Below are 17,562 nucleotides of genomic sequence, written 5' to 3'. Positions count from 1 at the left end.
TCTTAATTACTATAGGTCTACTGCTTCCCAAATGAAAATGTTCACTGCAATATTGTTTATAACAGCAAAATACTGGTAATAATTGTCCATGATCAAATACTGGTAAAATAAATTATGATCCATCCATCATGTGAAAAAAATAAACGATGTAGAGCCAGCATACATACATACATATTTACAATACATTAAGTGAAAACCATTCACAGAAAAGGTTTAGCATACTTTTATTTGCATTTTAAAAACAATCTATGTAGGTTTATATGTACATATGTTGCTCTTTGGTTCAGGTCTTTCTCTAAAATATTAACATCAAATAGTTAATAATAGTGTCTTCTGGGGACAAATGGATTAGGTGGAAAGGGTAAAGAACTCTTTTATGTATTTTCATGTTAGGTGCCTTCTTTCATAATTGGGATGTTATTACTTTTAAATCAAAAACAAATCTAACAAGCAAACAACAAAGGAAGTAGAACCACAGATAAGATGCTAATAATAAGACTGACACTACTGGATCTACCCCTGAGTCAGTTAAGTTTGCTATGCTCACAGCCATAGACTGGAAAACTCTAGGCCTGCCAATTTTTGACACTGATTATAATACAGTAATACTGGCATACTTCAATGCAAGGGTATCCAACATCATTAGTGACAGTCAAACTGCTTGCATTCAAACTGCAATTCCACTATTGACTAGCTGTAGGATTTCAAATAAATCACTTAACCTCTGTCTCATTTTCCTCATTGTAAAATGGGGATAATAGTATTTGCCTCACATGTTAAATATTTGTAAAGTCCTTATAATAACACCTGCACAAAACTAATATATATACACCTGTATATATATACACCTGTATATATATATATATACCCATTTTAATAAAAATAAGAAAAAACATGTATGTGCATTATGATAATAAGCTAAGAGATCATCATCTATTCAAAGGCATCAAATGACCTCTCCAAGATAAACTAAGCACACCACACCTATCAAGGGCAAGTGCAAAACTATTTTTAAGGCTAAATATACACATGTACAAATACTATACCATAATGTAAAATGTATTTCTCACAGTCAGAAGAGTGCCAAAGCCACCATACTAGAGCACACCAGTGAATGGCTTAGAGCTCTGTCTTGTGTGGCCACACAGAGAACAAACCTCACCACATAAAGCCTGGAATCTTTCATCTAAGAGGGCTGCACAGTAATACAGTTTTCAAACCTTAACGTACAGAGAAATATCCTGTTTTGAAACAAATTCAAAATACTTTCTTAAAATATCTTTTCTGTTGTTTCTAGGTTAAATCCTATTAATATATTTTTATTTTGGACCAAGCAACCCTCTCCCTTAAACTTTTTTCCTTCCCATCTAAAGCTCATCTTGATTTTAAGGTACCTCAATGCAAATGCTCATCTTTTGTAGATTTACTTATAAATTTTTAACCCTGTCACCAATACAAACAGCAAAGAAATTATAATGCCCTGCCAAAAGTATCAATTTTATTATCTGTTGTAACTATGTTTCTAGAATAAAAGTTGATACATTGTAATTGGCCTATTAATGTTAGATATTTGGAATTAGGCTTATTTCAGTATCTAAATCAATTCATTAGGCATACTTTAAACCTCCAGGTCCTCAAAATATTTTTGTCAGGACACTGTGTCTAAGAACATTTTTCCCATATTACGTCTTACATTGCCACATAACCTGTTTAAAATGAAGTGAATTATAAAGTCCCAAGAACCCCTTGTATCTCTCCCCTGAAGTGGAGACAGAGCAGAGGGGCAAAGAGACCAGGATTAACTTAGATCCTTCTTTCAATGTCTCCTGGATCTTCTTCCCATTCTAGAAACAGTAAATGGAACATCACTGAACATAAACTCAGTGAAAGCCAATTTAGAAATTCTTCAGTTCAGTCCCCATTCAACAGATGATGCAATCTAGACCTAGAGAAGTTAAATGACTTCCTCAGAATCACATGCTTAGGACTGAAGCGATGCATGATTATGGGACTAACATCTTTCCATCCACTTGAAAAAACAGCCCAGGATTATAAATACTAATAACAACATACATTTACACTGTAGAATTGCAAGCAACTAATACAACCCCCGTCCTGTATTACAAAAAAAAAGAAAGAAAAAAATTACATGTCTTGTTGGTATGTCCTCTAGATCTTTTCAAAATACTCAAGTACTCTGGTATTTTATTTAGTGTTGAGTCTCATTTTACAAAAACACAAGCTTAACCTTGAAATTATTACCTCCTTGTTCCACATCAAAGCTAAGGATTAAATTCTTTCTTAACAAATTAATGAGTACTTAAAACAGATGATCACAATTACCATCAAATTTTTAATATCTACATTTTTACATTAATAGTTTCCCCTACTATATTTTAAAGTAAATAATTTTCTGTTGCAAATGGAAGAATCATCATAGCAAATGTATTAAAAACCAATTTTCTCTGGGTTTCATACCTGTTGTTCATCCTCCATGACGTTACTAGCAAATTCAAATACTAGGTCGTTCTGTTGGACAACAGCAGCCATAATAAAGCATTCCCCTTAGATCCACATGAGAAAAATTCCAAGCAGGTTCAAGTATGAGGCAGCAGAATCCAGTGACCAATTTGGGTAAAAAAAAACCCTCAGCTAAGTCTGTGAAGTTACTGTATACCAGGTTTTCTTTAGGGATGATGCTTCAAATTTTCTTGGTTCACTGATAGTCTACTCAAACATAGGCAATTTTTCTGAAATTTTTCTTCTCTAGAACTTCTTGGCCTGAAAAACAGAAGCTTAAGTTAGGAAGGAAAAAGCAATCATGCTCATTTAGAATATAAAAATAAATACCGAGGGCAGGGTCTCCAATACATTTTTTGTTAATTTTTTAAACAAAATCAACATGACTGATGAAACAGGTTTTTTTTAAGTTACATATATATTTTCTTTGAAGATATCATTCCTCCTGAGATAAAATCACTTCTCGTTTCTGAAACTGAAGCCATTTGCCCTTCCTCCCCGCCACCCAGTTAAACTACAGTTAAAGTACCAAATACTTTAAAAAAAAAAAACAGCCATAACTAGGTTTGTAATTGCAATAAAGGACATATAAACAATTTCCTTCTTGCCAGTAATCCAGCAAACCACATGAGTAATTTCATCTGTATATTTTTGCCTTAGGAGAAACATTCATACAGTATCCTTGTTAGGCCTAATATATATAAGAATTTAAATCTGTCTAGTACATTTAAAGCTTAGTACTATCTTAAGAGCATTAAAAAATAAGCAGAAATTAAAGTCCATTCTTTCTGTTCTTTAAAAAGCTTTCTGATAAGTAGAATGTTTTACCATGCTTAAGCCTGTCTTCAGTGGCTTCTTTTTTAATGCACTGAAATGTATCCTTATCTCTAGCACAGGCTTGTAAGCAACAGGAAGGAAATGGTACTTGACCACGTCATGGCAAATTAAAACATGCAAAGAACTGCACTTTACAATAGTAGAAAAACAGAAACGCAAGTTAAGAGTGAAAACAATTTCATAGTGGAAGGAGAAATGCTTAAAAACTGCCTGCCAAAGATGTTTGCCTATTTAAAAAAAAAAAATTACCATACTAACAAAAGTAGAAGGAAAAAATTTTTAGTTTATCACAATGTTATGACATACTGAACCATACTCATGTTTATGGCTATAAATATGGTATGAAAAGACAAGGATTATAAAAATAACCACATTAAATAATGTCTAGTTCTTTGAAAAAGCATTTACAATTTTAGTTTTAAAGAGAAAGTTAGGGAATGAAGCTGACTGAGCTGGTCAATTAGTTTCCCTGAAAACTTAAATTAAGCTAGCATGTGCCAGTGGAATTAAATATTCAATTTCCTAAATTTGGTAAAGTTGATTCCCTATATACTCTGAACTCTAGGGGTCATCATGGATAGCTGTAATTTTCCTAACTGGGAATCAAAATAAAATAAGGGTTAAGAATTCAATTTGTGTGGTATTTCTACTGACTAAACTGAATTCTAACCCAGCAGTCCCCCACACCTACTCTACCCCACCTCTTTCAATAATGAGTTCAACTCCAACACTAGAAAAGCATTTTTATTTTTAGCACATTCAGGTAGTTTTTGAGCAATGCACTGTACCTGGAGGAAGAGAGAGAATACATGCAGGGAGGAAGGACAGAGAGAGAGAGAGAAGCAGACACCCCCCCAACTGAGCAAAGAGCCGGATGAGGGCAAGACCCTGGCAATGACCTCCTGGAATCATGACCTGAGCACAAGGCAGACACTAAGTCACTCAGGTGCCCCCTTCTTATGCTCCTTCATACAAATTACATTCATTCTTGACTCTCTTCTTAAATTCTTATTCTCCATTTTCAGAATAACTCTCCCCTTAGCACTCATTCACATTTTTCTTGGTCAATACTCAAGTCCCATTTCTTTTGTAAACTTCCCAATATCCCTACACCTCCATCTATCTGGGTCACTCCCTTCAGAAATACAGCACTTACTGTCCACTAAGTTAGCAGTAACTGTACATTGTCTTACATTTGAAAATTATGCCCCCCTAATTCAAATGAATAAATGTTAAATGCCTGTTATTTCGAAAGTAATATGCCAGGAAGCAAGATAGATAGAGCAAAACCTCTCTGGGTAAGTAACCATTGTCTAAAATTCCTTCTGTACCTACCAAACTTGTGTGTTCAAAGCAATAGTAAAAAGGATTATACTGGGGCACCAGCGGGGCTTAGAGTTAAGCATCCAGCCCTGTGTCTGGCTCCCTGCTCACTGGGGAGTCTGCTTCTCCCCTTCTGCCTCTCCCACACTCATGTATGGTCTCACTCTCTCTCTCTCAAATAAAATCTTTAATAAAATGGATTACGTTAATGACAGATATTGCTTAAAAATCTATCATTAGTTAAGCTATTTCTACATACATACTTTATCAAGAATAACTCGAATACTTTTGATTAAAGAGGAAACCATTATTCCCAAACTTGAAAAATCAAGTAAGAAAGTATAACCAGAATTAATGGATGTTTCCTGGTAACAAAAGTTTCTCTGTAAAGGTTAGATTCCAAAAGGCCTATTTCAAATCCATTTATTTGTAAATACAAAGTGACAGTCTACCAGTGACCAAAGTGAACATGTCTATGTAAAGTTAAGTTTCACTTTCTTTTCCACTGCAGTCCTGTACCTTTTCTTACTAGTGTTTCCACACTTATACATTAAATGTTTTTCAAAAATCTCAAAGTACAAGCAATCAACATGCCCACACCTTCCAATACACACTAACAATCAAGAGTAATAAACCAAAACTGAAATGACTGTCCATGATCACTAAGCCACACTTTTAGGATTGAAACAGACACCTTCACTCTAGTGGGTAGCTTATGATCATTTCCATATAGAAGTTTATATACTGAAAATGTGAAAGAAAAGCTTCAGAATTATTTTGCTGGCCTAATTAGGCCTCTGATCCTCTGTCTTCTCTCTTTCCCATTCCTTCTCTCTCTCCATAGTTACATAGCCTATAGCATCAAGATGGGTCTTGGAAAGAAATTTTCTGATTCCGGATCTAAAGGTATCACCCATACATATTAGGGATACTTAAATAACAAAGCCCCATTGCACGAAAATCTTTTCAGTAATAGAGGAGACTGAACATATAGATCAATGATTTGGTTTTTCATGAGTAAACGGAGTCCCTGTGCCCAAGGTCTCACAATCTAAAAGTTTAACACAACCGCAACGAGATCCCTCACCTCCTAAATCAGGACTCTGTCCAGGGCAACAGTACACAGCCTTGCCTCTACCCAAATCTGCTGTGCTTTAATAGTTTGAAACAGATTTCTTATTTATTTATTTATTTATTTATTTATTTATTTATTTATTCGTTCATTCATTCATTCGTGAGAGACAGAGAGAGAGGTAGAGACATAGGCAGAGGGAAAAGCAGGCTTCCCTGTGTGTGAGGGGGGAAGCCCGATGTGGGACTGATTTCACAACCATAGGATCATGACCTGCTCAGGTCATGCTATACAGCACCCAGGTGGGGATGGAGATAGATAGATTAGATAGATAGATAGATAGATAGATAGATAGATAGATAGATAGATTTCCATCTTGAGTTCAGCTCCTGATCTTCCAAATCCATTCACTGAACTATTAGATAAGTCCACACCAGTGCCCCTCAAAGTCACTATATTATGTCTAAAACATGTCCCAAACTGAACTTATTTTATTCCTCAAAGTTGCTCTAGTATGAAAAAGATAGGGTACTCAGATTGAAAAGAAAAAAGGTGGGTTTTTTTTTGTGTTTTTTTTTTTGCTTTACCCTAAAACAAACTAGAAGGTCTTCATTAACTATGTGTATTATAACCATTAACTATATGTATTATATTCAGGAACACTCTGCTTCATTAGAAATTCTCAAACCTATTGCATTTTCAAAATATCATTTACTCTTTATGAAATAAGAAAAAATATAAGTGAAAATTGTTTATCCAGCATAGACATAAACAGTTAACATATTTGCACCACTTTGAGATGCATCTAGTTGAGCATCCACCAAAGAGTAGAAACTCCCCAAGCTGGCTCTCATGTCTTTTAACTGTGTCAGGATCACATTTCTTATTCTTTAAGGAGACATGCCACAGGAGGGTCTTAACAATAAGGTTGCTAATCTGTTATTACTAATAAGCTGCAGATGTAAGGTCAAATAATAAAGGAACAAAAACAGTTAAAAGAACACAAGCTCTGGAGTCAGACCACCTAGGTTTGAATCTTCAGCACTGTGACCTTGGACAAGTTACTTAGTGTTGCTCTCTCCTTTCTCTAAAACAGGTACAATATATAACACCAAAATCTATAGATGCTGGGAAGATGGGATGCAAAATCCATGTACAGAATGTCTGGCACATAACTTTTGTTCCATAAACATTAGCTTCATTATAGTCTCAGTACAATGCAAGAGAATCATAACAGGTGTGAGCCATATAACTGATTACTCCTTAAATGTCATTTCCATCCTCTCTGGAAGTCTCCTTAACTACAGTTATTTGCTCCAACAAAGAATACTAGATAGCCCATTATCAACAAAAGTATAATTCTATTCCAGGGCCTGAAAATTTGGCACCTACTTGATAAATCCAGCTGCTTCTAAGCTAGGATCTCACACTGTCTGGCAAGCTTCCCTTAACACAGAGTTCCATTATGCCCCTGTTCCAAACAAAATGAATTTACTGATTGTAAACACAAAGCCCTCAGCCACATTGATGGCTACTACAACCAACTCAGTTCATTTTTGTTTAATTTATTATAAAATATTACGAGTATCATAAAAACATGACAATTAAAATCAGTTTTTAGTACTTCTCCTATCTGCTTTCCTGATCCCTGATTGAACACAAATTTAAGTTTTCTTCAAGAGGGCTTTAAACACAGGGGCCTAAAAATCTATTAATTCATAATGATATTTAAAAACAAATCCCCACTACCCTTTGGATGTTACCAGGCTACCATTTACTATACTTAAAATGAAAATTAGTAAATAAAAGATATGACAAAAATGTTTTAGATTAAACAATTCTAGCCCAAAAGAGGTAAAATACACCAGCTTAGAGCAACGTGGTGCTTGAAAGATTACCTTTAATAAAGTATTCAGACAGTGCTTATGTTTATGTATATATACATGTTTATAAAGCTGAAAGTATCTAAAGATGGGAACCCTGTAGTAACCCCAGATGCCAAGTATCTGAACGGTAAGTATTATTATATGAAGTGGGAACCTAATAAAAAGGTCCTTTTCAACATATAGACATACTAATCATAGGAAAAGCAAGCATATTTAGAAAAAACATTACCTTAGACGAATACAATACAAATTAAAGGAAACCGAGTAAGAAAAGAAACCGTAAATAACAGAAGCTATGCAAATATGATGAGAAGCAAGCAATAAACCCATAAACTGTAATGACTGGGATTCTTGTGCAATATACTATAGTCAGGCCTCGTCATTTGTTTTCTAATATAGTAGAACGCTTTACACGTGAACTTCCAGAAGAAATGAAAATAATAAATCAGCAGTACCAAGATAAATTCTGTACAATTATCCCAGGGCCAGCTGGTTCTCAATCTAAAAAGCGTGGAGTCACACAATTTAGAACTGAAAAAATCTAAGGATTACCTAAAACAACACATTCATTAACCAGCTACAGAATCTGGGCCGAGCATAATCTGACTTATCCAAAGTCACAACGACCATAGCAAAGAAAGCAAAAGAGGCCAAATTCCCAGCTCTGTTTTCTACTCATGTCCCTATATCTACATTAATAGAATGTCATCAGTATTGTTCTTTAGCAGGGTATCTGGAAAAGAAGAAATCTCTTGTAGAAGGATCTGCAGCAAAGGTCTCTACACTGTTCCATGTATCCTTTGATACATGCTAAGTCATTTTCAATCATATTTTTACCCGGAACAACTTTAAGTAGAGGGGTTTATAGGTTTTTCTATAATTGTTCTAAATCTTAAAGTTTTACTATTATTGTTCTTTTCCAAACTCTATCATATCATACCATTTGCTTTACCTTCACTCAGCCTAGAAACTGAAAACATTAATAAGCCTTTTTATAAAAAGCTCCCACAACCTAATAATTCATGAAAATACTTTTTTTAAAAAGATTTTATTTATTTATTCATGAGAGACACAGAGAGAGAGAGAGAGAGTGCGGGGGAGGGGGGGGGGGTGTATGTGTAGAGACACAGGCAGAGGGAGAAGCAGGCTCCATGCAGGGAGCCTGACATGGGACTCCAGGATCATGCCCAGGGCCCAAGGCGGCACTAAACCGCTGAGCCACCCAGGCTGCCCATGAAAATACGTTAAAATAAATTTTAACTAATACTATTCTTGCTACTTCTTTGAATATAGTATTTTTATCACTTACATTTTAAAAAATGTGAATATGGGAAAAATGATTTAAAAGACACACCAAAATGTAGTTACAGTTAAGTAACCAGATTTGAACTTCCTCAGACAAGGGTAGTTTCTCAGTTCCTACTGAGATAGATAGATAGATAGATAGATAGATAGATAGATAGAAAGATGAAAGAAAGAAAGAAAGAAAGAAAGAAAGAAAGAAAGAAAGAAAGAAAAGAAGAAAAAGAAAAAGAAAAAGAAAAAAGAAAAAAGAAAAAAGAAAAAAAGAAAAAGAAAAAAAAAGAAAAAGAAAAAGAAAAAGAGATGGATGGAGGGGAAGGGGGAGGGGAGAGGAGGGGAGGGAAAAAAAGCAGGAGTCAGGTACCAATTGTAAAATAAATCTCACCCTATAGCCCTAATTCATGTACTTTGTATACAACACAGAAGTTAAAAAAACACAAGTTAATGTCACAAGAGGAATAAATCATTCCCACTGCATTCAGGGTTCCCACAATTTAATTCAAAAAGAAGATGTTTTAAAAAAGAAAAGTAAAAGAAAGAAAAAAAAGTTTCCATTTCCCTACCATTTATTTCAAATATTCAAGGAATTTAAGAAAATTTAGGAGAAATTTTAAAATATGTCCTTGAAATCCGACAAGTACCACATGTATATTACCACCAGTATCTTCTAAATAGCTATCCTGCCCTAAGCATCTTTCATTGCAATTTGAGGGGGTCCAGGGAAGACAGGGGAACTGAAGTACCCAGAACTTTTTTCAAAAGTACAATTTTATTTTTGTGTGAATCATGCCCAAATTGATGTTTTTTGTATAGAAAACTTCAGTCAGGCTTCTAGTGATATATGCAAAGCAGGCCTTGGAGACCTGAATAAGTTCACCTTACCTCAACTATGTTAGGGTAAAAACACACACACAGTCAGTATGATCAAGCCAAGCAAGCTGACTTCTCTAAGCTTTCGTCTTTTTGCTGACTCCCAGATGTTCAGTTCCAGGACTCAGAGGGCAGGCTGCAATTACTCACTGCCTGGACCTGAAATTCCGGTTCTTTCACATTGTTCTCCACTTTCCATCCTTGGCCACTTGGGCCTACCTGGTGTCAGGTTACATTCAGGCAGCATTTATAGCACCTTGCAAAACAGCGTACCTAGACCTGTCAATACCTGTGGCTTTAAGATTAACCCTTTTGTTGAGTGTATTCTGAAAACGAGAGAATGTAAAACCAAAGAGAAATATCCAACAGTAATTAGATATTGTTTTAACTTTGGCCCTAAAAAAATTTAATTCCTTTCCCTTTTCAAAATGGTTAAAAGTGATAACTATCAAAATGTCATTAATTGGTGCTTTTTATTATACAGATAAACTAAAGGAACTTTCTTCCTTCCAGCACCCAAAACCTGAAACAAAAACATACCTATCCAGGGAACACAAACGTGTAAATGTGCTTATCAGCAAAACCAGTTGGCAGTTTGAAAATGTTCTCTTTATAACAAACAAGAATCTACTTGCAGGGAAATTCTGTTTCATTTCTGTAGTTGTTTATTCCCCTAGTTAATATATTCATCCTCTTAGAAGATGCACTCTAGAGCAGTGGTTCTCCCATCTGAGCACACAACAGGTTTTCCATCGGGAAGTGTTTCAATCTAGCCCAGACTGTAGGAGAAAAGCCAGGAATAGATAAAGGTCCCCCAGGAGATTCTGCTCCATGACAAACCTACCCTCCAACTCTCACAAAACACTCTTCTAGAAGAAACTGTATCATCATAAGAAGTTTCACTCTTAAGGATAGACACACTGTCCCTCCAAGCTTACCCACTTTTATCCTAACTTCCCCCAGGGGTTCTTCATCCAGCAAACAGGAGCACTTAAGCAAAAATATCAGCAACCCTACTTCTTTACTCAAAACTAATCAGAGGCCTCCACTATCTATAGGAAAAACGTCAAATCCATTAGTGGGGATCTTCCTTTGTTGCAAAAGGAATGAGAAAAATCAGAGCGGTCAGATTTGTAAAACAGAATTATCTGAACAGAGTAAGGACTGAAAGAGTGAATGGGAATATTCCACGGATCAAATTTAAGAGTACCTCTGCCACAATTTTACTACTCTTTACTCTCATCTCAGAGAAAGGTATTCCAGCATTTCTGCGTTTTATAGTCTTCATGGTCTCCCCAACCATATCCCAGTATTAAAGAAGCCAAAATTATCCCTGCTCCCATCCTCCCTCACCCTAATCCTTTATACGCCACCCTTTTCCAGTCTTCTCTCTGTGCTCACTGACATGATCAATCCTGATCTTTCTTACATGATCACAATCTTTTATAGCTGTGGCATTTTAGGGTCCTCTTCAAAATCACAGTGGGAATAGACTTAAAAGAATATAGACTCCAGAGGTGTCTGAGTGGCTCAGTCAGTTAAGCATCTAGATTAGGTCATGATCCCAGGATTCTGGGATCCAGCCCCATACTGGGCTTCTTGCTCAGAGGGAAACCTGCTTTTCCCTCTCCCCTTGCCTGCTGCTCCCCCTGCTTGTGTGCACGCTCTCATTCTCTCTGTGTCAAATAAATAAAATCTTTACAGAAAAATTAAAAGAGTATAAACTCCAGAGAAGCAAAACATTTTCACCTTTCCCAAGTTACTAATTTGATGGATTTTAAGATTCCTTGTGCACAAAACTTCCTGCTCCCCACATGTGACAAGACCTCTAATAACCTAATGATCTACTGTTTTTCATAGCATTATCTCTTTTCTTCTTTAAAAAATAGAAAATTATCTTAAATAAGTCTGAATTTAATCAAATAATTCCAGTGTTCTATATCAAGATCCTTAAAATGGGATTCTTTCTATGATCATCCTCTCAGCTATCTGGCAATCACCTAAGATTCTAAATTCAATAGCACCAAAAAACTACACACAACAAAATCACAAGATGAGAGATAAGAAAGTAGAAGGACAGGAGCTTAGTACTGTAACATACACACTTAAATATAGATATGCAATATTTATAAATTCCACATGTAGCCTTTTATCTTCCTACTGTACATATCTTAGAAGCAAACTTTAAATATTCCTAAGAAATGTGAAGATTTATAATACAGAAAAATTAAAATTTTAGGCCCTTCTATATTTCATTATATAATTGCTCACTCAATTTTTAAAGTCATATGAATCCATTTCAGTTACTGTTAATTGAAATGCATCAACATCTTGCATTAGGTGAGAGGAAACAGTTTCGTTATGCTTACCTGATATATAACCAGACCTAATCAGAAGATCCTTCAACATCCATTTTCTAAAGAAACTATACTTCTACTGATTGACTTACTGGTAAAAAGTTGATGAATATTTACTGAATTCCCTAAACTCAGTACCCTTGGTAAATACAAAAAGATAACACAGGGCCTTGTTCCCATGAATTATATAATCTAGTTCAGGAAACAAGACCAAAAGAGACAGTAACTGAACTTGAAAAGCTAGTATGCAATTAAATGCTCTTAAAGCTGGTTAGTACTACAGCCATTTCAGAAGAGGTGATGGATAAACATCCATAGACAATGAAGGACCTAAAGTCAATCTTAAAGGGAGGTAGTAGGATGTGAAAACACTAAGGAAAAGGAAAAAGTAGAGTCTAGCATGCGTGAGCAAGTGTATGTGCACTTGTCTGAATGCCGAGACACAGAAGAATGCAGAGAATCAAAACTGACCAAAGTAAATTTGAAGACAATTAACAGCTTGACAGGAGCTAAGAGGTGTCAATGGGAAATGGTAGAAAATGTATTTAAATAAGCAAAGTAATGGTTTTGCTTAACCAAATTATGGAGTCTCGAAAGTCAGAGAGTAGTATTTACCCTTGATTTGGGAAGAGGTAGAAAGTTCCCGGAGGTTTTCAAATCAAGTTGCAACAACAGAGTATGGTCCCTATGATTATAAAGCCCAATGTAAGTAACATACGTGGGATCTGGTAACTACCATCAAAAAATGATGAGAACAGCTTAAACAAACATTCCATTGTTCGACTGCTACACAGACAACTTCCAGGCACCAGTGTGTAAACTGCCCTCCTTAAATTCTTCATTAATTACTTATAATAGAGATTCTTGACAATGGTTTTTAAACTGCCTACAGTGCTGCAAAATTGCTTAAAACAAAATTCACTTAACTAATTTACTTCAAGTTTTTATTCTTCGTCTAAGGATTGGAAGAGGGAGGAAATAGGAAAAAAAGATTTTCAAAAGGATACTGACACTACCACATAACCTTTCTTACAAGTTATTCAACCGAACATCAAAACTGCCCTACATCCATCTGAATACAAGTGAAACTTTGAAATATGTGAACTAGTTGAGTCTACAGATGATTGTATCTTGTCATTTAGTTATTACTATTGAATAAGATTTTAAACAGATGATGCTGATTTCGTTACTCAATGAATAAAGACAGGATACTCATGACAAATGCACATTTCTTAGTCACTTAATAGAGACTGCTATCACCAACATCCAAGGAATCTGGAATTTCTTCCAGAGATATCCAAAAGATAGGTGCTCCTGTGAAAACACGGAGTTGACTAAGTGACAGTGTATTAAACCTGGCTCTTTAATAAAGGTATTTTCTACTTCATGGCTTTGTGTTACTCTTGCAAAGTTCAAGAATTCAAAGTCACCTTCATAGATGTAATAGGCACTTATTAGATTTTTTAAAAGATTTTAAGTAATCTCTACATCCAACATGGGGCTCAACCCCACAGCCCTGAGATTAAAAGTTGCACACTCTGCTGACTGAGCCAGCCAGCGCCCATACACTTATTAGATTTTTAAATCTACTTCTGCATAAAGACACATCCAGAAATTATAAAACAGCATAACAAGGTTTATTTATGTTATAATTTGTTAGTAATATGTCATACCTAAAAAGTGTTTTACCATTAACATACGTACTACTTTACTTAATTCTTAAACATTTATAACAACCATTGATGATTTTATTTTTATTTTTTTTAACTTTTTATTTATTTATGATAGTCACACAGAGAGAGAGAGAGAGAGAGAGAGAGAGAGAGAGAGGCAGAGACATAGGCAGAGGGAGAAGCAGGCTCCATGCACCGGGCCCGACATGGGACTCAATCCCGGGTCTCCAGGATCACGCCCTGAGCCAAAGGCAGGTGCTAAACCACTGTGCCACCCAGGGATCCCTGATTTTATTTTTTTTAAAAGATTTTATCTACTTATTTGAGAGAGAGAGAAAACAAACAGGGGGCAGGGGCACAGGGACAGGGAGAAGCAGATGACACCCCCTACAGCCCCCGACTGAGCAGGGAGCTCACGCTGGATCCCAGGATCATGACCTGAGTCAAAGGCAGATGCTTAACCAATCAAGCTACCCAGGCACCCCAACCACTTATATTTTTAACAAGACATAAGAAACCATGACACTTATCCTCAAGGAGCTTAAGAAATGATTAACAAATTACAAAACAATATATGGAAGAAAGTAATTGCTACCATTTGTGTGTGCCAGGCCCTCTGCTAAGTACTTCACTATCTGTTATTTAATCTTCCTACCAGTAATATCTACCTCACTTTATTTACACAAGGATACAAGGATTGGGGGAGTCAAACACGTAAGGGCAGGGACCTGATCACAGTCACTACTATAACTCCCCTACCCTATACAGATGGTTCATGATAAATATCTGCCAAATGAATGCTCAAGGTGTTTGGAGAGTCTAAGCACATGTCTGACTTCAGTTCATGCTATTCACCTTCTCATGCATTTAACAAATATCCACTGAGCACCTACAATATGTCAAGACTCTGTTCTAGATGCTACAAATATAGTGGTGAACAAAATAGACCAAAACTTCTGCCTTTGTGAGGCTTCTAATCTAGCTATCTTTTTTTTCCTTCCTATTTCACCCATCATCCCACCCATCTCTCTTCTGGTAACCACATTCAGTTTGTTCCCCACAGAGTCTGTTTTGTGGTTTATCTCGTTCTTTTTTTCCTTTGTTTGCTGTTGTTTCTTAAATTCCACATGAGTGAAACCATATGGTGTTTGTCTTTCTCTAATTTATTTCATTTAGCATTATAGCCTCTAGTTCCATTCATGTTGTTGGAAATGGCACGATTTTATTCTTTTTTATGGCTGAGTAATATTCCAGGGTATATGTGTGTGTGTGTGTGCACGCACACGCGAGTGTGTGTGTATGTATCACCTCTTCTTTATCCATTCATCTACTGATGAGCACTTGGGCTACTTCCACAATTTGACTATTGTAAATAATGCTGTGATAAACACAGGGAAGCAATGTCTCTCTGAATTACTCTGAATTAGTGTTTTGTATTTTGGGGGTAAATACCCAGTAGTGTGATTACTGGATCATAGGTCAGTTCTAGTTTTAACTTTTTGAGGAAGCTCCATACTGTTCTCCACAGTAGCTGTAGCAGTTTGCATTCCCACCAACAGTGCACAAGGGTTCCTTTTTCTCCACATACTCATTAATACTTGTTGTCTCTTGATCCAATCTGGTGATCTTAATGGGAACAGTGTTTCCCCTAAAAAATATTCTGCTTTAAAAATGTGAGGTCGTCAGTCAATACAGGTTGTTACCTTACACCCAGATAGAAACTTCTGGCCACTCTCCTTCCATGTCTATGTCCCACTATCTCCTAACCCCCAACAACTGGGCAGAAAATATAAGATTGTGAGTTGTGGGAGAAATGCTGCATCTTTAAGACAAATTTAAGTACACAGGAAGAGGGTAAGCGAAGACCTGGGGTGGGCGTGGAGATGGGGGGAGAACTATAGCTAAACCCAAAGGCAGGTTTCTTCAAGGCAAAGCTGATGAACCTAGATGGAGATAACCCGAGGGCCTCTATTTCACTTTAATTTTTATTTTGACTTTGAATGGGCTGAAATTTAACAATAATAGAGTATACTGGGATTTTTAAAAGCATTCTCTTTACAAATATAAACACTTCAAGGAAGAGGAGGAAAATTTTCCCTGTATTGTCTTCCTATATACTAGATGAACTTCAGAAATCGTATCTGCACTATCGATATTCTTTTATTTATTTAACAAGCACTCACAGAGACCAATCTGCCAGATTCCGGTGGGTTAAGGGAGGAGGACAGGGAAAAAGCAGTGGCTAAGACGCAGTCTTGCCCTATGAGCCATCACAGTCTACCACCTAAGACAAATGCTGATCGCAATAATATAAATAACATAGCAGGTGCAGAAACAAAGCTTATTCTCCTATGTTATTCCACAATTATTTACTATGTCCCCATCTCTTAAGGTTACAAACAACCTGAGAATAAGACTTACATCAACTTTTTCTATATGTTCTTTATTAACATAATTTAAAAGCATATTACAAGTACGTTGTGTTGAAAGTCAAATTAGGCCACAAGATCAAAGGACACTATATTTTGTTAATAAAAAATATTTACTTACTGTAATTCTCCATTAAAACAATAAAGAATTAGTGTGTTCGTAGGTCTGCTTTAGCATTTCGCAGATTTTTACATGATGTACTCACCTGCTAGAACAAACTGGTGCTGCACTAGGCTTTACTGACTATGGTCAAAGCGACATATATACATGTATTTTCTGACTCAAACACAGAAAAACACAAACACAAAAATACTGCAAACAAATGGGGCAAAAATGGGAAGCCCCACATGTAAAAGAACACTCAACAAGCCTATGAACTATTTTCCACATGTCTAGCCCAAGTCAGTTTTTTTTAAAGGTAGGTTTTAATAAACACAAGAACAACTTCATTGGTTCTTTTGAAACCCCTTAACAAGTGAAATTCATATAAGTTTTTAATTTTTCCTTTAGTCTTCAAACAGCAGATCTGAATCCTTAGATTTGACTGTATTTTTTATTTGATCATTTAAATTGATTTTTAGGGCAGCCCAGGTGGCTCAGCGGTTTAGTGCCAAACTTCAGCCCAGGGCCTGATCCTGGAGGCCTGGGATGGAGTCCTACATCAGGCTCCCTGCATGGGGCCTGATTCTCCCTCTGCCTGCGTCTCTGCCTCTCTCTCTGCCTCTCTCTTTCTCTGTGTCTCTCATGAATAAATAAATTAAAATCATAAATAAATAAATAAATTTGATTTTTTAAAATAATATAGTAATCTACATTAATTTAATTTTTAAAAATAAGATAGTGATCTACATTAATTTTCAGCTGGAAAAAAACTGTTAATACATGAACTTTTAAAAGATATTTTAAAACAGGTCTAAACTAAAATCCTACTTCTAAGAATACTGCTTTGTTGACAATAAGACTAACTTAGAATTCTAGCCCCAAATCACTGAAGTAACAAGACTTAGAACAAGAACAGAGAAAACGGAGAAGCAAGAAGTAGTTAAGGGAATTATTCCTTTTATTCAGTGGAGAAATTAGGAAAATTGTAATGAAGAGCTAGACATTTTCTCCGGATTAATCTAAAGACAAAAGTATAAGATTTCTGATGGTTAGCAATCAGTGATAACGAAGGTATTCTCAGATATATTTTTCAGTGAAACAATATATAATCATCATTTTCACCTATGCTGAAAACACTAATAATTTCATTAAGATACTTTATTTCTATAAACAGCAAAAATAAACAGGGG

General features: G+C 35.8%; 1 protein-coding gene across 5 annotated transcripts in view; it reads right to left on the bottom strand.

Moving 5' to 3' along the window:
* The window catches only part of ELF1 (E74 like ETS transcription factor 1), a 106,295-nt gene that overhangs the window by 45,820 nt on the left and 42,913 nt on the right, over positions 1-17,562 (bottom strand). For 4 of the 5 annotated variants that reach the window (XM_038569669.1, XM_038569667.1, XM_038569670.1 and 1 more), the window contains exon 2: positions 2,479-2,781. In XM_038569669.1, the coding sequence (XP_038425597.1) occupies positions 2,479-2,550 (72 nt within the window). In that variant the 5' untranslated portion in view covers positions 2,551-2,781. Of the gene's footprint in view, positions 1-2,478; positions 2,782-3,348; positions 3,410-17,562 lie in introns of those variants that run through there. The other variant, XM_038569668.1, reaches the window with a different exon arrangement.

The sequence above is a fragment of the Canis lupus genome, chromosome 22 (genome assembly GCF_011100685.1).
Source record: "Canis lupus familiaris isolate Mischka breed German Shepherd chromosome 22, alternate assembly UU_Cfam_GSD_1.0, whole genome shotgun sequence".
NCBI lineage: Eukaryota > Metazoa > Chordata > Mammalia > Carnivora > Canidae > Canis > Canis lupus.
This window is presented reverse-complemented; position numbering and strand designations above follow the sequence as displayed.